At 46.6% G+C, this 22,987-nt stretch overlaps 1 protein-coding gene across 4 annotated transcripts in view; it reads left to right on the forward strand.

The window, feature by feature from the left end:
* The window catches only part of ALKBH6 (alkB homolog 6), a 29,113-nt gene extending 8,629 nt beyond the window's left edge, over positions 1-20,484 (forward strand). For all 4 annotated transcript variants that reach the window (XM_068250522.1, XM_068250524.1, XM_068250523.1 and 1 more), the window contains exons 4-7: positions 9,209-9,269; positions 13,603-13,754; positions 14,090-14,206; positions 19,916-20,484. In XM_068250522.1, coding sequence (XP_068106623.1) covers positions 9,209-9,269; positions 13,603-13,754; positions 14,090-14,206; positions 19,916-20,182 — 597 coding nt within the window. In that variant the 3' untranslated portion in view covers positions 20,183-20,484. The remainder of the gene's footprint in view (positions 1-9,208; positions 9,270-13,602; positions 13,755-14,089; positions 14,207-19,915) is intronic.
* Positions 20,485-22,987: the final 2,503 nt, after the last annotated feature.

Raw genomic sequence — 22,987 nt, forward strand, 5'->3', positions numbered from 1 at the left:
CCCAGCCCCCCAGAAATTTTGTAATTACAGGAACTCCCAGGGACCCAGAAAGGGCGGTAGCTATTCAATCCTCTGTGATAAAGTTGTTACAACAGAGGGTAATTCAGAGGGTTCCGGTTCAGGAATATTGCAAGGGGTTTTATTCCCGAGTATTTGTAATTCAAAAACAGTCAGGGAAATACAGAATGATCCTCAACTTGAAACCCCTGAACCCTTACATTCTGGAGAAAAGATTTCGGATGGAGAGCGTCGCATCGATCCGCAATTTGATTTGGCCAGAAGCGTTCATGGCCACCTTGGATTTGGAGGACGCTTACCTCCACATCCCTATCCATCCGCAATTTCAGAAATTCCTGAGATTCGCGGTAATTATAGGGGACGCGGTATGCCATTATCAATATCGCGCCCTACCATTCGGAATATCCTCCGCTCCGAGGATATTTACGAAGGTGGTAGCGGAAGCCGTCGGTGATCTCCAGAATGTAAGGGTCCTTCCATACCTAGACGACTTTTTGGTTCTGGCAAATACAGAACAAGCGTTAAAAGAAAGTTTACAGCTCTGCATCCAAACCCTGGAGACGCTAGGATGGATAGTCAGCAGAGAGAAGTCATGCTTACAACCCACTCAAACAGCTCTATTCCTGGGTTTAATATGGGACTCAAGACAGGAAAAGATTCTGCTACCAGAGTCAAAGGTAGACAAGTTGATGACAATGGTGAGAGACTACGAATTAGCCCCGACAGTTTCCTTACGACAGACAATGACCCTGTTAGGTCACATGACGGCAGTAATCCCGGCGGTAGAGTGGGCGCAAGCTCATATGCGGGAATTACAGTCATGGCTACTACAGACATGGGACAAACAGAAGGCCTCCTTGGACAATCACTTTGTCCCCCCACAGCCAGTATTACAGTCACTCCATTGGTGGTTGGATGCAGACCGGCTAGCCAGGGGTCGTCCCTGGATGCAAAGAGATCCAGTAAAAGTTTATACGGATGCCAGCGCATGGGGTTGGGGAGCCCACTGTCAGGGGCATCAGGTGCAGGGGCAGTGGTCTCCGCAGCTCAGTCAGAAGTCATCAAATTTCAGAGAGCTGATGGCTGTCAAATTGACACTACAGTCGTTTCAACCTCAGTTACACAACAGAGAAGTAACGTTGTTTTCAGACAATATGGTCACAGTTTCCTATATCAGAAAGCAGGGGGGAACCAGAGTACAGAGTCTCAGAGAGTTAACCATGGAGATCTTAGTCTGGGCAGAGGAACAGGTGACGTCACTGACGGCAACTCACATACAGGGGACCCAGAACCGTTGGGCAGATGCGCTCAGCAGGTCAACCCTGACGGAGGCAGAATGGCAACTGAATCAGGAAGTGTTCGATCAGATAGTAGCCCAGTGGGGCAGACCAATATTGGATCTGTTTGCCACTCCACAGAACGCAAAGACAACAGATTTCTGTTCCCTACATCCTTCCTCTTCAACAGACCGGTTGGACGCACTAACAGTAGAATGGCCGACAGGCCTATTGTACGCCTTTCCTCCGTTCAACCTGATCCCAAGAGCCCTCAACAAGTTGAGACACTCACATTCAGAGGTGATATTCATAGCACCCTGGTGGCCGAGAAGGGCCTGGTTCCCGTTTCTACAGACCCTAAGGATAAGGGGCCCTTGGCACTTAGGAGCCAGGCCAGACTTATTAATGCAGAACAGTCAGCTACATCCAGACCCGGGGGTTTTCCAGCTCACAGCCTGGATCCTGAAAGGCAGACTTTGAGCGATTTAGGATTTTCACAGAGGGTTATTAACACTCTGTTAAAGTGAACCTAAAGTCACTTAAAAAAAACGAGATTAACTCACCTGGGGCTTCCCTCAGCCCCCTGCAGACGATCGGTGCCCTCGCAGCTCCGCTCCGATGTCCCAGGACCCGCCGGCGAGCACTTCCGGTTTGGCCGTCACCGGCCGACAGGGATGGGAACGCGAGTGATTGTTCACGTTCCCAGCCTGTATATCGCCCCCTATGCTGCTATTGCGACCTCCTGGCCACAATAGCAGCATAGGGGGCGATATACAGGCTGGGAACGCGAACAATCACTCGCGTTCCCATCCCTGTCGGCCGGTGACGGCCAAACCGGAAGTGCTCGCCGGCGGGTCCTGGGACATCGGAGCGGAGCTGCGAGGGCACCGATCGTCTGCAGGGGGCTGAGGGAAGCCCCAGGTGAGTTAATCTCGTTTTTTTTAAGTGACTTTAGGTTCACTTTAAGATGTAGAAAAGAAAACACACGAAGAATTTATTCCAAGGTATGGAAGGTTTTTTGTTCTTGGAAAGAGAAAAATAGTGTCAGATCAAATGACACGAGGTTTATTTTAGAATTTTTACAGGATGGCGTGGACATGGGGTTGGCAGTCAGCACCCTCAGAGTCCAGGTGTCAGCATTATCAGTTTTTTTGGACAGGCAGTTGTCCACTGAGTTGCATATAAAGAACTTTCTAAAGGCAGTGGCCAGATCACAACCTATACCAGTAAAAGTGGTACCTCCCTGGAGCCTATCACTGGTTCTTGATTTCCTGATGTCAGATGTTTTTCAACCAGCAGATACAATACCTATTAAGCTGCTAACATTAAAGGTAGCCTTCTTAGTCGCCATTACAACAGCAAGGAGAGTGGGAGACATACAGTCCTTATCAATAAAAGATCCTTATATGATAATCCACCCAGACAGAATAGTCTTCCGGCCAGACCCAACATACCTACCAAAGGTAGTCACAGGGTTCCATAGAGCTCAGGAAATTATTTTACCATCTTTTTCCACAGATCCTAAGAATGATAAGGAAAGGAGGTTGGCAAATCTAGACGTAAGACAGGCGATTATTACCTACTTACAGAGGACACGGCAGTGGAGAAGGTCCAGCCATCTGTTTGTTTTATTTTCAGGTAGCCGTAAGGGGTTACAGGCTTCAAGAAGTTCCATAGCCAGATGGATCAGGGAAGTTATAGCTTTAGCTTATAAGGAGTCAGGTAGTGATATACCCACAAACATAAGAGCACACTCTACGAGGTCCTTGGCAGCCTTCTGGGCAGAAAGATCAGGAGCAACATTAGACCAGATATGCAAGGCAGCTACATGGTCGGGACATTCGACATTTGTGAAGCACTATCGTGTGGAGTTGCTATCCAGCCAGGATCAGGCATTTGGACGCAAGGTGCTTCAGGCAGTCATCCCACCCTAAGGTAAAGAGTTCTCGCTGGTCTCAGGTGAGCTGTCCTGGAGTATGATGAGAGAAAGGCCGTCCTACTTACCGGTAGTAGTGTTTTGGCGAATACTCCAGGACAGCTGCCTTAGTACCCAGCCCTAATTTTGCGTATGTCAGAGAAATAAATAATTAAAGACAGAATAGGTTGAGCTAGATACTCTTCTATTGAACTGATGATGGGAAGGAGGGGACTGGTTATATAGGGCGAGACCAAGGGCGGATCGATTAATTGAATTAATTTGCATTTGTTTCCATAGGGGAGGGACTCAATGGTAATCTCAGGTGAGCTGTCCTGGAGTATTCGCCGAAACACTACTACCGGTAAGTAGGACGGCCTTTTCTCCTCCATATGAAGAATATAATAAAACAATGTATATATGTGTGTCTGTATCGATATCTACACCAAAAGGAAAAAAGAGGGGGGGGGGGGGGTTGTTGGAGGTAGGAGGGGGGAAGAAATTTTTTACATACAGTGGGTTGCAAAAGTATTCGGCCCCCTTGAAGTTTTCAACATTTTATCATATTACTGCCACAAACATGAATCAATTTTATTGGAATTCCACATGAAAGACCAATACAAAGTGGTGCACACGTGAGAAGTGGAACGAAAATCATACATGATTCCAAACATTTTTTACAAATAAATAACTGCAAAGTGGTGTGCGCGTAATTATTCAGCCCCCTTTGGTCTGAGTGCAGTCAGTTGCCTATAGATATTGCCTGATGAGTGACAATGACTAAATAGAGTGCACCTGTGTGTAATCTCATGTCAGTACAAATACAGCTGCTCTGTGACGGCCTCAGAGGTTGCCTAAGGCCTGGAACCCACTGAAATCAACAAACGCAAAATGCAACTGCTAGCGTTTTGTCTTAGCGGTTTGCAAGCGGATTCATGCGCGTTTTCGGTCGCGTTTTGCAACATTGTATTTTTTTGCTCAGCGGTTGCGTAGCGTTTCGCGTTTTTATCCTGATTGGTCCTGTGAATTATTTTTCATTTTGTTACAGTGTGCTGAACCGCAAAACGCTTAGAGTTTAGGTTTTGCTGAGCATTTCCGCTAGCGTTTCAATACTTTACATTGAAGCGCTAACGCTCCCAAAATGCTGCATGTCCTGCGTTTGCGTTTCTGGGAAACGCAAACGCTCCTGTGGAAGTTGCCCCATCCATTAACATTAGCCCAGCGTTTTGGCAAAGTGCTAGCGTATCGCAGCGCTGCCAAAACGCTGCCAAAAGCGCTCATGTGGGTTCCAGCCCTAAGAGAATATTGGGAGCAACAACACTGTGAAGTCCAAAGAACACACAAGACAGGTCAGGGATCAAGTTATTGAGAAATTTAAAGCAGGCTTAGGCTACAAAAAGATTTCCAAAGCCTTGAACATCCCACGGAGCACTGTTCAAGCGATCATTCAGAAATGGAAGGAGTATAGCACAACTGTAAACCTACCAAGACAAGGCCGTCCACCTAAACTCAAGGCTCGTTTACATTATTGCGGTGCGGAATCACCTGGATTCCACCGCTGATGAAATCGCATTCGGATGCAATACCGCATGCTTTTTTTGCCGCGATTTCACATGCGATTTCGCATAGGTAAGGGTATATGCGAATTTAACCATGTCACTGTCTGTGTGGATTTACATTGGTACCTATGCGAATTCGCGGCAAAAAAACGCATGGGGAAAACGCAACCGATTTCCCTATTAAATACATTGCCTGCGATTCGCCTGCATTCCACACGCAGGCGAATTCTGCGGGTTCTACCGTGCAGAAAAACGCAAATGAAAACTGACAAGTGGAAACAGTCCCATCCACTTGTATTGCCTATGCGAATCTGCATGCGTTGTCTGCATGCGGATTCGCGCTAGTGGAAAAGGGCCCTCACAGGCCGAACAAGGAGAGCACTGATCAGAAATGCAGTCAAGAGTCCCATGGTGACTCTGGACGAGCTGCAGAGATCTACAGCTCAGGTTGGAGACTCTGTCCATAGGACAACTATTAGTCATGCACTGTACAAAGGTGGCCTTTATGGAAGAGTGGCAAGAAGAAAGGCATTGTTACCAGAAAGTATAAGAAGTCCCAATTGCAGTTTGCCACAAGCAGGGCCGGCCCGCTCATGAGGCGGGGTGAAACTTTTGCCTCAGGCGGCAATTTTCTAGGCGCGGCATCCGCCCGTCCGTGGGTGCGGGGGGGCCGGCCGCCGAGCTGGAGGGGTAGCGGGCAGGACGGGGGTATTGGGGCTAGCGGTGGGGAGGGGGGTCCGACCCCCCCCCCCTCCCTCGCCTGGGTCCCCCGATCTGCGCTCCCCTCCAGCTTTAAATGGCGAATAAGCAGCGGACAGTAAGAGGCACGGGCGGGGGATCACTCACCTCTTCCTCGTTCCAGCGTGCGCTCCACTGACGTCACTTCCTGCAACGCCGCCCACTGTATTGTACGTGGCCGGCGTTACAGGAAGTGACCTCAGGCGGCAAAAAGGCTAGGGCCGGCCATGACCACAAGCCATGTGGGGGACACAGCAACCATGTGGAAGAAGGTGCTCTGGTCAGATGAGACCAAAATGGAACTTTTTGGCCAAAATGCAAAACGCTATGTGTGGCGGAAAACTAACACTGCACATCACACTGAACACACCATCCCCACTGTCAAATATGGTGGTGACAGCATCATGCTCAGGGGGTGCATCTCTTCAGCAGGGACAGGGAAGCTGGTCAGAGTTGATGGGAAGATGGATGGAGCCAAATACAGGGCAAACTTGGAAGAAAACCTCTTGGAGACTGCAAAAGACTTGATACTGGGGTGGAGGTTCACCTTCCAGCAGGACAATGACCCTAAACCTAAAGCCAGGGCAACAATGGAATGGTTTAAAACAAAACATATCTATATGTTAGAATGGCCCAGTCAAAGTCCAGATCTAAATCCAATCGAGAATCTGTGACAAGATCTGAAAACTGCTGTTCACAAATGCTGTCCATCTAATCTGACTGAGCTGGAGCTGTTTTGCAAAGAAGAATGGGCAAGGATTTCAGTCTCTAGATGTGCAAAGCTGGTAGAGACAAACCCTAAAAGACTGGCAGCTGTAATTGCAGCAAAAGGTGGTTCTACAAAGTATTGACTCGGGGGCTGAATAATTATGCACACCCCACTTTGCAGTTTTTTTTTTTTTAAATATTTAGAATAATGTATGATTTTCGTTCCACTTCTCACGTGTACACCACTTTGTATTAGTCTTTCATGTGGAATTCCAATAAAACTGATTCATGTTTGTGGCAGTAATGTGACAAAATGTGAAAAACTTGAAGGGGGCCGAATACTTTTGCAACCCACTGTATCTTTATATAACATGATGATTCTGATTGGTGCTTCAAATACCGCAATTCATTGCTTCAAATACTGCAATTCCTGTGCTAAAGCAGGATGAGCTCACAGCAAATCAGAGCTTTGCAAATCTATCAGCTGATCAAACAAATCGCATGCTTCTCCATGAGTTCTTAGACATGACCGTCGCTACTTTTAGGCCTCTTTTCCACGAACTGTTTACAGGCAGTGAAATGCCTCTCAAACTCTCACAATTGCTCGCTGTTGCCTGGTAACTGCTTGCTGAGCACACAGCTCAACAGTTTGTGGAAAAGAGGCCTAACTCTTCCTTTGAAAGTGATGAGCTGTGGGGAGCAGGTGCAGCTGTTACTTGTCTTCCACACCTGCACTAGATGAGTGACTGGCAGCAGGTGGCTTCACACTTCCAGTGTGACAATTCCTCTAAAGCCCTGTACACGCTACATTAAACTTGGCAGAGGTGGCTGATCACGACCGCCGCTGCCTAGAATCCAAACAATCCAGCGTGTGTGCAGCAGCCCTCTTTGCCACTTGGCTAGCAGATTGTTTTTAGCCGAGCCAACGGCCAAGAACAGCGTTCCCCTCACTTACATCACCTACTGTGTGACATCACTCCGCTCCTCCCCTTGCATAGGAACATAGCAACGTCTGAGTGCTGCTGTGCTGAGACGCGACATGTCAAGTTTTTCTGCCGCCGAATAACACTACCGCATGTGAAGCGATGACACGAATGGCGTTACAAATGCTGCCATTCGGCTACATTTTTATTGCACCAGAATGGGGCTTGTGGCCTGCAGCAGGGAGGCTGAACTGCCCAATAAGCATGCAGTTTAGCCTCTCATGTGAAAGATGCCTTAAAGCAGAGGTGTCAAACTCAAATACAAAATTGGCCTACATTGAACACTGAGACCAAGTCGCGGGCCAACCGCAATGTCTAATGGCCTCCTCCTTCCCTTATAATTTTCTCTGGAGTCTAATAGCCTCCCTCCCTACCCTTTACAGTTCCATGGTGTCTTATGGCCTCCCTCCCTCCCATGTACCCATGTGTCTAGTGCCCCTCCTCCCTCCCCTATTCAGTTCCCTGGCGTCTAGTGGCTCCCTCCCCTATACAGATCCCTGGTGTCTAGTGACCCTCTTCCACTCCCCTATACAGTTCATTGTTGTCTAGTGGACCTCCCTAGTGCTTGTCTAGTGCTTTTCTCCTCCCCCATTTGGCTTCCCTAGTGATTTAGGGCTTCACCTCCAATAGAGCTTCCCTGGTAGTCTAGAGTGGGCAAAACATAATGCAAAGTGGAGAAACCACCCTAGGGCCAAATTTTATGGTTCAGAGGGCCCGCGGGCTGCAGTTTGACATGTATGCCTTAAAGGGATACTTAAGCCACTTAAAAAAAATCTCACTCTCGGATCCTCCGGTCTCCCGCCGCCAGGTAGTTTCGTTTTCGGCGACAGGCCTGGTCACGTGTATCCTTCTTCGCGTTCCAGTGCACAATAGCAGCCTGGGCAGGTGCAGGATGCCATTGCGCACTGGAATGCAAAGAATGATACGTGTGGCCAGGCCTGTCCCCGAAAATGAAACTAGCTGGCGGTGGGGGACCGGAGGAGCCAAGAGTGACTGCGAGGGCACAGGATGGCTGCAGGGGGCTGGTAGAAGCCCCAGGTAAGTAAAACTGTTTTTTTTTTTTTTTTTTTTACAGTGGCTTAAGTATCCCTTTAAGCCTCATTTACACCTTTAATTATTTTTTTATCGATAGAGGGCAGGAGTTGTGAGAATGAGCTCTGTAAAAACAAGGTGTTAAGCTATAACCGAGCAGCATTTGCTGTTCTATGGGGAGGTGGTCATCTGACACCACCAGGGCCAAAGAGATCAGCCTGAACCCAAGTCAGAACTATGAGAAAACGCATATTTTTCCTTCTTTTCTTTAAAATGCATAGAAAATAAAATCATTTTTGGAGAAAATGGTGGATAAAGTTATTGCTCAGTTATTAAGAACATGGCTGAAATGTCATACTCTCTTTACTCCGTAAGATGATAATTACCCCTAGATGTGATTACTCTTATTACCAGTAAGAGCCCTTATCCACTGACAGCTTTCACATCTAAAAAATTATGATTGTCCGGCATTCAGGAAATTGCAGGGGCATTGTAATTATCATTGTGATTATTATTGTGGTCGCTGCGCCCCTTTCCCACAGTGCTATTTTTACCTGCACACAATCACTCTGCTTTCTGCAGTTGTCCTGCGGGTGCGTTCAGGCTGTAGTCTATGGGCATGCATGAGAATCGCATAGGAAGTGCAGTAATGTATGATTTTTATGCAAGTTACCCGTGGAGCTTGAAGCCCCGCGTCTCATCTCCCAAAAATTGCAATTGCGCTATACATAATAACCATTGCATGACAAATCGCGCTGCAATGTATGGAAAATCGCACTTGAAAACAAATGCAAATCGCGATCAGAATTGCAGCACGTTTGCAATCGCAATTCGCAGTCTCCAAGAGGGTTCTCATCTTTTGACAACCATTGGAAACTGTTTTTGCCTTTGTTAATTTATCATGTTTGCTAATTTTTCATGAGTTTCTTTTTGTTTCCCAATGTGAATTCAATTTCAATGTCTGTGTTGTGTCCTCAGGTGTACAATGCTCCAAAGCCAAAATGGACGCAGCTGTCTGGGAGAAAATTGCAGAACTGGGGTTAGTATTAACTAGCAAGGCTCTACATACAGTTACACTGTGTGCACCTGCGTGTTGGTCCAGATTGCATACTGGTTAATGCAGGAATACGGAGGCTGTCAGCCACTGTGACCACAGAAGACTGAAAGCTGCACAACGCTGCTCCCTGCTGGCTGTACCCCTGAGTATCAGTGGAGGGAGGGCAGTAACTGTCCATCTCTAGGACCACATGCTGGATGTGCACTACACCTGTACCTGTGGGTGAGGGGGAGTACTGCTGCTCCAGTGTAATTGTACTTCAGTATCTAAAGAAAACTGTTGGTCGTGGGGTTGATCATGTCGTGTTGGTCATGCACTTTGTTGGATGTGTGTTTGAACCTTAAAGAGAGTCTGAAGCCATAAAAGTTACCTCTTTTTATTGATCAGTTCTTTTAAACATTAAGATCATAGCATTCCCAGTGCAGGATGATGTATTTTCCCCCCCCGAAATCCCAGGGGCAAAATTCGGTGATCCTTCCTGGAAGAGGCAGAGCTTTGCACAGTAGCTCTGCCTCTGCTCAAGTCAATCTCTGCTGATCTCCGCCTCTCCCCGCCTCTTTCACTCTTTTTTTTACTGAGCGGTGCGGGGAGAGGCGGAGATCGGCGGAGATTGACTGGACTGGAGGCAGAGCTACTGCGCAAAGCTCTACCTCCCGCAGGCAGCAAAATCCACGACCTGGAAAGATGTGGAATTTTGCCCCGGGATTTTGGGTGGTATAAATACCTTGTTCTGCCACTGGAATGCGGCGTATTAGCTTTGATCTTAATGCTTAATCGAACTGGCCAATAAAAAGGAGGTAATTTTTATGGCTGCGGACTCTCTTTTAAGGTGGCCATACACTACTCGAGTTGTCAGCCAATTGAACATCTGAGTCGTTAATTATCAAATCGGTGATGCCAAGAGCAAGCCCGATCGACAATTAGACCAATTACAGGCTGAAATACGTTGCATGTATCAATCGGACATGCTGCAAGATGTCGGGCCTTCGAGGGCGAGCGGGTGCGTGACGGTAACTGCGAGCGATATCAGGACAAGTGAGGAAACCCCTGTCCTGTTCCCCCTAGTGTATCAATGTGCCCCCGTGTGTGCATCTATACATTACCTGTCCTGTGCCGCCCATCCATCTTCTGCTTCATCCTCTTCTATTTAATGTGAACATTTGTATAGTGATTTTCTCCTGTCGGACTCAAAGTGCTCAAGAGCTGCAGCCACTGGGACGCGCTCAAGAGGCCACCCTGCAGTGTTAGGGAGTTTTGCCTTGAACTACTTACTGAATTGGTACTAATCCTAGCCAGGATTCAAACCCTCGTTTCCCATGTAAAAGGCAGAGCCCTTAACCAGTACAGTATCCAACCATTTGCGGCTCACACTTGCTGGAGTATAGCATGTAGTGTGTTGACGTCACACAACGTGCTAAATGCTGGCAGCGTGTGGGGTGCAAATGGAGGATCGGGAAGTGGAAGATGGATGGACACCGCACGGTGGGCAACACAGGACAGGTAATGTATAAATGCACACACGGGGCACATTTATACACTAGGGGGCAGCAGCGATGTTGCAGATTCAGCCGATTTCAGAGAGATTCAATGCTGAAATTGATCTGGAATCGGCCTGCAGTCTATGGGCAGCTGACAGATCTCTCTAATCAGATACGATCAGAGAGAGATTTGTCTCTTGGTTGATCTTCCCATCATCGCTAGAAGTATGGCTACCTTTAACAACTTCAGTACCAGCGGTCTCTGCCCCTTTAAGGACCAGAGACCGCTGGTACAGAAACGGCGGAATCCCGACGAATCACCGCACATAACCGCCATCATCGCCGCACGTCGGGAACCTGGGCCACCCACTCTGCCGTCTCTGTGACAGCAGAGTTCCTGTGAGCCGGCCATGAGTCGCTTTTATTGGCTCCTGGGCCTGTCTTTCAGTGTAAGCCAATGGAAGCGGTTTACATTGAAAGACAGGCCCAGGAAATCGGCTCCTGACCCGCTCACAGGGCTCTGCCGTCATAGAGACAGGCAGAGCGAGTAAGCTGCGATGGGAGACGGCGGGGATTCAGCAGCGAGATCGGCGGGAGAGGCGAAAAAGGCGGATGCGCGCAGCGGCGGTGAATTGAAATCTACGCCCTGGCAGACAGCCATCAAAACAGGGTGTAGATTTCAATTAGCGAGGTCCATAAGTAGTTAAGGATTGCAATATGCCCAATATGCAGCTGCAGCACCCCTAGTTTGTTCCATATGTAGTTGTGCAGTGCCATAGAGGATGGTGGTACTGCATAAGTGATTCTCCTGCAGATTCTGCAATGAATGTAGAGACTGTAGAATGTCGCCAGCTGTTATTAATGATAATTGGATGTTGCTACAGCTTACAACATGGCCTCATTGTGTGCAAGCAGAGCCTCAGCCTCCGTGGTTTCTGTGGAATTATTTGTATGAACAATAGATTCTCATGATGTTTGTCTTCCTAGTTCTTGCAAGTAAAAACTTGAAGGTGAATTCCTCTTGAGAATAAGAAGGTATTGTTAGAGCTTGGGGTGTTCATATTACAGGCTAGAAATAAAAATAATAAACACAATTCATAGCAGCTCTATGGAGACTGCTGTAACCTTCCCTGTAGTTGAGAGATTATTTCCTCAATTTTGTGGCTCAAAGTTTTAAGGAAACCTGTAGTCAGTAGGGGGCTGCCATTGCTATCCCATGTTCAAATGCAGGCAAATATTATATCCCTGCCACCCCAACCCTCTTTATAGGTTCAAAGTGTCAGACTCTAATCAGCTAATTCATCCAAAACACCTGCAAAGGGTTCCTATTTCATATATTATTTCAGTAGTTCAACTTAAAAAGCGAAACTAAGGCCTCTTTCACAGTAGGGCGTTGCGTTTTGATGCAAAGTTAAAGTCGCAACGCAAATTACAACGCACTGCCCCAAAAAAGTTGCAACGCAACTTAAAGGAGAACTGAAGTAAGAGGTATACGGAGGCTGCCATATATATTTCCTTTTAATCGATACCAGTTGCCTGGCAGCCCTGCTGGTCTATTTCTCTGCAGTAGTATCTGAATAACACCAGAAACAAGCATGCAGCTAGTCTTGTCAGATCTGACTTTAAAGTCTGAAACACCTGATCTGCTGCATGCTTGTTCAGGGGCTATGGCTAATAGTATTAGAGGCAGAGGATCAGCAGGGCTGCCAGGCAACTGGTATTGCTTAAAAGGAAATAAACATGGCAGGCTCCATATACCTCTCTCTTCAGTTCCCCTTTAATGCCCCGTTACGGTCGCATACAGTAGAGCATACAGGCAATGAAAAGTGCGTTTGCAAGTTATTACTGAGCATGTGCAAACAGTCCAACGCAGCTAATAACGTGTATAACGCACTGCATGCAATACTTTCACTTAACGTGCAACGTTAGTCACCAACGCAACATCTACACTGTGAATGGGGCATTGATTTTTCCTTCCAGTAAGTTAATCTGCGTTAAAGGTTGTTTTAACGTGCGACTTTAACGTCGCACTGCGAAAGAGGCCTCAATGGACTTTTGCACAAATTTAAATTTTTCAAGTTTCTCCTGTATGTGCGATCATGCTGAAGGAGCTTGACTATGAGAGATATTCAACTGTACTAATGTGGATCAGGTAAAAAGCAGCACTGACTGCAACAACAGTCAGTACCCTGCATGGATCTTTTTTGTTTACTTTATTCACTTCCCCACTCACTACAGGGACTGTTTAAAGCGGAGGGTACCCATTGCGTCAATCACAATCTACCGGTAGATCTCGAAGGACTGCTGGGTAGATCGTGGTCTGGTGCTTGAAAATAGTGCAGCACATTCTGACAGAGCAGTGCCGGTTATATATGTAACACAGCAGCAGCCAGTGAGAGTGCGGCAAAGGAACAGGGAGCTGTGGCCCCGCTGCTGTCGAGACCTGAGTTAACATTTTGTGTGCAGCTAGCCACGCATCGGACAGAGGTGCCTGAGGGAGAAGAAGGTGAAGAGAGGAGCAGGGCTATTCTGGGTACCTGGAGTCGAAGTCAGTGATTTCATAATTTACGTAGTCGGAGTTGGAGTCGGATAATTTTTGTACTGACTCTTCTGCCCTGGAGAGGAGACACAACAAGCCAGGCTACAGGTGAGTATTTATAAACCTTTCTAGACTGCAGTATTAATTACAGTGTTGGAGCCCTATTTTTTTTTTACATTTTTTTGAGGGTTGGGGTCTGCCTAAGTGTGTGTGTGGAGGGGGGGGTAGATCACTTTAACTCTTTCAAAATACTATAGTCTCTTCTCTGATGTCTCTTCTCCGTAACTGTCTTCTGCAGGAGGTCTTCCACATCCCAGGGGCATGGTTCCAGAGAAGTTGCCCCCCTGGCTGCAGACCTATGCCAACAAGATCTCCTCTCTAGACGTGTTTGGTGGGAACTGTGCAAACCATGTTCTGGTGAACGAATACAAGCCCGGAGAAGGGATAATGGTGAGTTTGTGCTTCACTCTGACAGGTTCTCCCTGATAAGCCATAATGCCTGGAGCCACTTGGCTTTTTCTGGGGAAGGCAGCCTGGCCTTTGTTCCACCACTAAAAGACAACCAGGGCCTAGTAGTAGTAGCATTAGTGTGGCATAGTGCCTACAGTGAGATGATCAGTAGGGGAAAGATGGGGCATTCCAACCAATCAGCAGCAAGAAGGCATGCATGCAGGTCTCATGGTTTCTAAGCGGAAGGGGAAAGTTGAAGCATAGTGAATAAATGGCATTGCTAATATGCCAGCATTATCTGTCTGTGCATTTATGGTGTATTTCTTGGTTTGCAGCCACATGAGGATGGTCCTCTCTACTACCCCACTGTCACCACCATCAGCTTAGGGTCACACACGCTGCTCGACTTCTACCTGCCGCTGGATAAAGGGTCTTCAGAAGAAGAAGCTCAGGTAAATACTGAACGCTGTAAAGAGGTTTATAGAGTTTGGGGAGGATGTAGCGTTCATAATAATAAAATAATACAACAAACTGTTGAGAATGCATTTTTCGCTGCCACATTTAGAAACAGGTCTGGCGCACACCAAGAGCACTTTTAAAAACGCTAGCACTTTGAAAAGCGCTTGGTTAATGTGTTTATATAGGATGGATATCACCAGAGTGATTTAATTTTTTTCCCCAAATGGAAACGCGTATACTGCAGCATTCCTGAGGCGATTCAGCTTCAATGTTAAGTGAAGGAGAAGTGGAAAATCGCCAAGCTTTATTTGCAAAAGCTGTTCACTTCCAGCTCAGACTGTCTAAAAAATCTCTTCACCAAAACATGGCAGAAATCTCTAGGCACATGCCTGGAATCGCTTAGAAAAATTGCTTCTAAAAACGCTTAGCGCTTGCATTTACGCTAGCCATTTTTGGTGTGCACTGGTCCTTAGAAGCGGTTTCATTTCTTTTTCTCTCTACTCAGTACACCAGTGCAGCTCATCAGTGGCATCTACTGATCATTTTTATATATTCTGTTGCCTGGGTAGGATGTAATATTAAAAGTTTGTAACTGAAGTTCTGAAATTGTTGTTCTAAAGAGTCTGAAGTCTAAATAAAAAAAATACTCACCAAAGGGAAGGCTCTGTAGAGCCTTCCTGTTCCTCCTGCGGTCCCTGTGTGCCAGTGTTGGATCCCCATTAGCAGTCTCCGACTGATGGGTCGGAGACTGCTTACTCCTGCCAGTGCGGGAGGCTTCGGCAATCTTCGGGAGCACTCGGACAGCCGCTCCGTATTGCATGTGCGCGAGAATGCCTGCTTGCGCATGCGCAGTATGGAGTTGCGCATTTTTGGGAGCACTCCACCTGTACTGCGCATGCTTGAGTGCATGAAAATGCGTGCATCTTCGGGAGCACTCGGCTGCTCTATACTACGCTTGAGTGTGTGAGAATGAATGCTGAAGTTTAAAGGGGTTCTATGGATGTTATTAAAAACAAAAACTGACACTTACTTGGGGCTACTACTGGCCCCCTGCAGCTGTCCTGTCCCGCTCTATCCTCTACGATCCTTTCTTCCCTCCGTCGGTCACGGTCCAGTTATTCGTCTAACTAGACGAATACAACTGCGCGGCCTGTGCGCATCCTAGCTCCCACTCGGGTCTCCGGGGAGCTTACTGTGCAATATGCGAAAACTTCGTACTGCGCCTGCGCAGTAAGCTCCCAGAGACGCGAGCGAGAGCTAGAACGCGCGGCCGTGCAGGCGCAGTTGTATTTGTCTAGTTAGACGAATACTTTTACCATGAGCGGCGGTGGGGAACAGAGGATCGCAGAGGATCGCAGAGGATAGCGCGGGACAGGACAGCTGCAGCAGGCCGGTAGAAGCCCCAGGTAAGTGTCAGTTTTTGTTTTTCATAATATACACGGAACCCCCTTTATAAAGGGATCCTAAACTGAGAAGGATATGGATCTTTCCCTTTAAAATAATACCAGTTGTGTGACTCTCCTGCTGATCCTGTTTCTCTAATACTTTTAGCCACAGCCCCAGAACAAGCTTGGAGATCAGGTGCTCTGACTGAAGTCAGACTGGATTAGCTGCATGCTTGTTTCAGGTGTGTGATTTAGCCACTACTGCCGCCAAAGACATCAGCAGGAGAGCCAGGCAACTGGTGTTGTTTAAAAGGAAACATCCATATCCCTCTCAGTTAAGGTTCCTTTAAAAGCACTTTTAAAGTGAAGGTATCATATATGCTCCTCTCGGCCCCTTGAACATTCCCCTAGGCCCCTGTACACACTTCCTGCATTTGTGCATCCACTGTCTCTGGGTGATGTGTCATCTGTTTGATTTCTACCTAGTGGCACTGCTGCCTCCAGCCACTAGGTGTCACTGTTGCTTAGAGAGCAGCAAAGCCTCTCAATTCCTGTCTATGGAGAGGCAGTTTTCTCTCTGCTACTCAGTAGAGATGGGAAGTTCGGATCTTTTCAATGATCCGGATGATTCAAATCGGATCATTGAAAAGATCCGGATCTTTGATCCAAATCTCGGATCATTTTACAAGGGAAGCATTCGGGGGTGAAATGACTAGCAGGGCAGGAGAAGGAGAGGGGGGTGGACACACAGAGAAAGGGAGAAGATGGACAGAGGGCAGGGAATGGACAGAGAAGGGAGGAGGGACGAGCAGAGAGCTGAAATGTTTTGTTTGCACACAATACCCACATGCTGCAATCATTATGCTTTACATATATTTCACCTACATGTTCATCTGTATACCTTGAATGGAAACGTCGCACAGTGAAAGAAAGCATTCCCCAACGCATTCCCAGAAGATAAGTGCAGCTGTTTTGAGCGAGTGCAGGAGGATCATATTGCGCTGCAATCACTGTGCCTGCAAAGTTACTGAGCTGTGCTGAGCCAAAAACTTCCAATGTGTTCACTGTGCACAACTACGGAACAGACAGCCTATAATGAGCAGCACATTATAGCCAGTATGTGTGCTCTACACATATCTGGCAGTGGCACCCATGTCCCCTCTACCTGTCCCTGCAAGGCTGGCTCCCCTGAGACCCCTCCAACAGAGCGATCCATCTCTGCTCTGCTTCCAGGACCCCGCTGCCCGCTGAGAGGGGGCGTGTCGCTCCTGGCCCCGCCCCTTTTGCAATCCGAATCACTCATTTTGATGATTCGGATGATTCGACTCACAAAATAGATTCGGATCAAAGATCCGAATCGTTCATGATCCGGACAACACTACTACTCAGTACACTCACTGAGCTGTTGATCCAGCAGCCTGGACATAGTGGCAGTGGGTAAATGAAGTCTTGGGTCTTTTGATCACTTGGCCTGGGAAAGTCGGAGTCAGAATCACTGATCCAGAAAAAGCAAGTGTATCAGCTGTTCAGACTACATTGGCTGCATGATTGTTTCAGATGTGGGATTCAATATTCTGAGGCTGAAGATCAGCATGACAAGTAGACAAGTAACATTTTTCAGAAAGGTGTTAGCAGGAGTGGTAGCCAGCGTGTTTCCCAGTATAAGTTGCCTGTAAAGGTTACTAGTGCCTCCACCCTTCCGTGCTGCTATAACACTGGCGAGGCTAAACTAAACTGCATGTCGCTTAACAAGAAACAGCAACTCGCACAAGATCACATTCCTGCATCCTTCCCTAAGGCTTTGTCATGTCAGTCACTTTCATTTCTATCCTAAATCTTTTGTGTCTGAGCAAAACAGTGTCCAGTAAGCATGTTGTCCTATTCAAATGTCAACACAGTTCAGAAGACACACTTATCCATCAATCCATCCACCCATATCTGCTGCACCAATCCGTATCCTTTCCTGGATAGCTGAGAATAATCTCGATTGACTATACAAATTTTTCTTTTCACAAAACACAAGGTGGCACTAATGGTGGAAAATAGAGCTGCAATGTGAAAAGGGAAAACAAACATTTGCCTTCTTAAAACAGAAGTTATTTGCGATAATTTAGGTTGCAGTGAGCATATGATGTCTCCTGGGATGCTGAGTATGCAAATTATCCTTTGTTGTCCCTTTAAGCTAACCACACCTCCAGAACCGCTGGAATGCAATGATGCGTCAGCTTCTTAATTGTACAGAGCCACAATATAAACATCACACAAGACACAAACCCGAACTGTTCTGCTGGCGAATATTTCGCGGTGAACAAGAGGTGCTCATGTTCGCATCGACAGGCGAATACTTGGTGTGTTCGACCCGCCCCCTATACATTATAATGGAGCCAAACTTTTACCCCTCACCCTAGAGTCAACAGACACATAGCAGCTAATCAGCTATCCCTCCCACCTGGACTGCCCCCCACACACACACCTACACACCTATCAGATAGCCAGTACAGCAGTCATTTTGCGGTCTGTGCTTAGCTTCTGTGGTAGGCAGATCAGGGAGAGTGTTGCAGTTAGGGAAAGCGTTAGGTAGGCCTATGTTCTGTGTCCTCAGTGTAGATTCTTGCTGCTACCACATTGTCCTGAATAGCTAAGCCCTTCTTAGGGCTGGTACATTGTTTTTCTTGCTATTGTATTTCTCTTCTGTGTCCAGTGCACAAGTTAGCTGTTGGAGACAGGTCTACTGGTCCTAGTAGTGCACCGACCATAACACAATAATCCTTCACCACTACTACTGGCATCTAGTATCCACTACCGCCCCTCGGTGCAGAGTCAGTGTTTTTTTAGTCCCTTAACTGTCATTGATCTACCTCAGCTTGACCATAGAGGCTGGAAAACCACGATCGCCTGCACTGCCATGAACTGGCGCACAAGCACGCCGGCCACTACACACCACTACACAAAGATTGCCGCAGAGAGGACTAACATTTATGTCCTGGAGGTGTCGGCTAGTAAAAATAGATATGCTCACCTGACGTATTCACTAAAGGTCTTTGCAGTTGTTTATGGTGCGTTTTAATGCAGCGTTTGGTCTGTCAGTGTGAATTGGGCCTAACTCTTACACTACCTGATGGACGTGTACACACGCCGGATGTTTTAAAGCACTTTATTCCACCGATTTAGGAATGTAATGTGATTTCTGCCCTTTAGAGATTAAAACACAACTCTGCGTCAACTACGTAATTTTTGGTGGGACTTTTGCTATGGATCCCCCTCCAGCATGCCACAGTCCAGATGTTAGGGTCCTTTAACCAACCTTTCCATCACTTTTGTGGCCAGAAACCGTCCCTATAGGTTTTACAATTTGTCTGCTCATTGAAGTCTATGGCAGTTCACCAGATTCGCCTGTTTGTGAACTTTTGGGGAAATTTGCATTCGCTATTTGCGAACTGAAAATTTGATGTTCGCTACGTCACTGATGTTTACACTCAAATGAACTTGTTAAACACTTAGGCTCATATGCAATTCATTTTTTCTTCTGAGTTTTCACCTAAGTGCTATTTTCACACCTTGCCAATAAAATGCTTTTGAAACCCCCAGCAAACAACAAATTACTTTAAATGATTTTTATAGTACTTTTCCAACTACTTTTTGGTACTTTTCAAATTGCAAAATGCTGAATGTCAGGTTGTATAATAGCTCAGCTGAACTTCACTCTAGTAACACAACTATGCACTGGGCTTTATCCTTTACAGAAATTTTTTTTTAATTACAATTTACATTTTTTAGGAGACAGAGTCAGTCCAAAAAATGTCTCCGACTCCACAGTCTTGCTTTGTAAAACCAGAGCAGCAGATTCATTAAAGTTTTAGGTTTGGAAGTCCTTTAAGAGTCTGTTTATTAAAACGGGACCTTTGTGTTTGTCTGCTGTAGACTTTCCTCTGTTGAGTGCTGCTGTTGATGTCTCTTCAGGAGATGGTAGCAGAGAGTATCTCTCTAAAGGCCCATACATACGCCTGACTAAGGCAGCTGATAACGACCACCTCAGACGATAGTCAGGCCTGTGTATAGTGGCTGCCTAACCTTAACCCGAGAGCAATGCGCCCGCCCACTGCGTGACATCATACACCCGTCCCCCGCATAGAAACAGAACGTGTTGTCAGCTCCATACCTGACGTACCTGTACAGGCCAGACAGAAATTCTGCTCTAGGTGATCGGCTCCGTATCACCGACGGGCAACATAAAGTCGAGATGTGTACGCACCTTTAAAGTGAATGGCTAGGTTTTGATCGTTCTGAAGTATCTGCAGATCTCCCATTCTCTTCCAGGTCCCCCAGACAGAAGAACAACGACATGTACTCTCACTCTTGTTGGAGCCAAGAAGTCTTTTTGTTCTTCGTGAGGACTTGTATCAAAATTACCTACATGGAATTCATCCACATATGGAGGACACACTAAGCAACAAAGTGGCCAATCTGGAACAGTGTGTGGCACAGGCTGAGGAGACCCTGACCAGGAAGACACGAGTGTCGCTAACCATTAGATATGTACCTAAAGTGCTAAAAACAACTCTCTTCTTGGGGAGGGGGAAATAAATACAAAATAAGAGTGTTTGAAATGGAACTACCAAGCCTGCGGACGCTTCTTTTTGGGCCCAGATTGTTGAACCCACCACATCTGAAGAGCACAGGTTACCGGAGGCCTGAGATACTGTGAGGATAGTTTGAAAACTATGCTAAAGGAAAAAAAAGGCAAACTCATAGAGCATCATTGTACTACGACCACAAACGTCACTTTCTCTAGAGCTCTCCACACAGTTATTGTGCTCTGGTGTGTGTTTTTGCCTACAGTTGTTAGTGGTCTCAGTCCTACTGCCATATAAATAGATATACCTGTGTCCTCTGTGTGTTTCTGACTGCAGTTCTCTTCATTAATGACAGTCATGCAGAAATTCAATGGTTAAAGTATACCTGAAGTGAGAGCCATATGGGGGCTGCCATATTTATTTCCTTTTAAACAATACCATGTTTCCCTGAAAATTAATTTTTCCTCCAAATGTTGTGCTAGGGCTTATTTTCAGGGGATGTCTTATATTTCTATAAACACACAAGTTCCTGTGCTGTGTGTCCTCCTGCCTTCCCCACTGTGCCACCTCTTCCTCTGGTGGATCCACCTCTTGTGTGCCCCTGTGTCCCCCTTGTACCTTTAAGGTTCATACACACCTACCAACTATCTTTCCAACTATCTACCAAACTTGAATTGAACTTTATCTTAATCAGTAGCTGATACCCCCTTTTACATGAGAAATCTATTCCTTTTCACAAACAGACCATCAGGGGGCGCTGTATGGCTGATATTGTGGTGTCCCTCAAAGAAATTCTGAGCACGTACTCTTGGCAGTTTCCTGTCTGTGAACCTTGTTGCATTGTGGGAAATAGCTGTTTACAGCTGTTTCCAACTGCCAACACAGCAAGCAGCAGCTACATCACTTGCCAGCAGTAAAAATGTCACCATGTGATAAATGTCAGTATATTAATCAGGGATTTAAAATATTTTACAATGGGAAAACACTGACTAAATCATTTATACTTAATTATTGTAAAAATAAAGCACTTTTTTATTACATTATTTTCACTGGAGTTCCTCTTTAACCACCTTAGCGGTATGGACGAGCTCAGCTCGTCCATTACCGCCAGAGGGTGCCGCTCAGGCCCTGCTGGGCCGATTTGGATCAAATAAAGTGCAGCACACGCAGCCGGCACTTTGCCAGCCACGTGTGCTGCCTGATCGCCGCCGCTCTGCGGCGATCCGCCACGAGCAGCGACGAAAGAGGGTCCCCCAAGCCGCCTGAGCCCTGCGCAGCCGGAACAAATAGTTCCGGCCAGCGCTAAGGGCTGGATCGGAGGCGGCTGACGTCAGGACGTCGGCTGACGTCCATGATGTCACTCCGCTCGTCGCCATGGCGACGAAGCAAGCATACTTTTGGCCGCCGGAGGCGATCAGAAGAACGCCTCCGGAGCGCCCTCTAGTGGGCTTTCATGCAGCCAACTTTCAGTTGGCTGCATGAAATAGTTTTTTTTTAATTAAAAAAAAAACCTCCCGCAGCCGCCCTGGCGATCTTAATAGAACTCCAGGGTGGTTAAGGCGTGTACACCCGCCGTACTTTTTCAAACGACTGGTCCGTCAGACCCTCTCGCAGGGCGGTTGTTCTCCCGTCAGTTGCACGTGAGTACAAGCTAAGACTGATTTGACTGATCCGCTTGTCGGCAGAACGACCGCCCCGCTGGTGGGTCTGACGGACCCGTCGTTTGAAAAAGTACGGCAGGGGTACTTGCCTTTAAACCCCATACAACTTTTGTTATGAAACAAGTTGAACAATAGCAAAATACTTTTATTAGTTGTTTCAAACAGCTGATAAGACTGATAAGAAGTCAATCCAACTGCTCAGCACCATGCTGCCCCAATGTTGATTCAAGTTTGTTGGGGCTAAATACAGAGTTTATTAATTCTTAAAGGGACTCCGAGCAGTGCAGAAACTATGGAAAGATGCATATCATTTTAAAGCTCTCTTTCTCCTCTTTCCAATGATATATAAACCGCCGCCCTACGCCTTTTAGTTTTCGCTATTTTCGCGATTGAAATTGCCGCGACCGCGAATTCAATCGCGAAAATAAAGAAAACTAAAAGGCGTAGAGTGACGATTTAGATGTCGCCAGAAAGAGGAGAAAGAGAGCTTTAAAATGATATCCATCTTTCCATTGTTACTTGTATTACACAGGACGACACTTTCCCCAGTGTCAGCAGCTCCATTCAGCAGAAAAAGTCGCCCTGTGTAATACAATATAACTATGGAAAGATGGATATCATTTTAAAGCTCTCTTTCTCCTCTTTCTGGCGACACCTAAATCGATGCCCTACGCCTTTTAGTTTTCTTTATTTTCGCGATTGAAATCGCGGCCGCGGCAATTTCAATCGCGAAAATAGCGAAAACTAAAAGGCGTAGGGCGACGGTTTATATATCATTGCAAAGAGGAGAAAGAGAGCCTTTAAATGATATGCATCTTTCCATAGTTTCTGCACTGCTCGGAGTCCCTTTAAAGGACAACTGAAGTGAGGGGGATATGGAGGCTGCCATGTGTATTTCCTTTTAAACAATACCAGTTGCCTGGCAGTGCTGCTGATCTCTGGTCAGTAGGGTCTGAATCACACACCTGAAACAAGCATGCAGCTAATCTTGACAGATTTGTCATTGACATCTGATCTGCATATGCCTGTTCAGGGTCTATGGCTTAAAGAAAATAAACATGTCAGCCTCCATATCCTGCTCACCTCAGGTTCCCTTTAAAGGACAACTGAAGTGAGAAAAATATGGAGGCTGCCATATTTATTTTCTTTTAAAC

Source organism: Hyperolius riggenbachi, chromosome 8 (assembly GCF_040937935.1).
Source record: "Hyperolius riggenbachi isolate aHypRig1 chromosome 8, aHypRig1.pri, whole genome shotgun sequence".
In the NCBI taxonomy this organism is placed as follows: Eukaryota; Metazoa; Chordata; class Amphibia; order Anura; family Hyperoliidae; genus Hyperolius; species Hyperolius riggenbachi.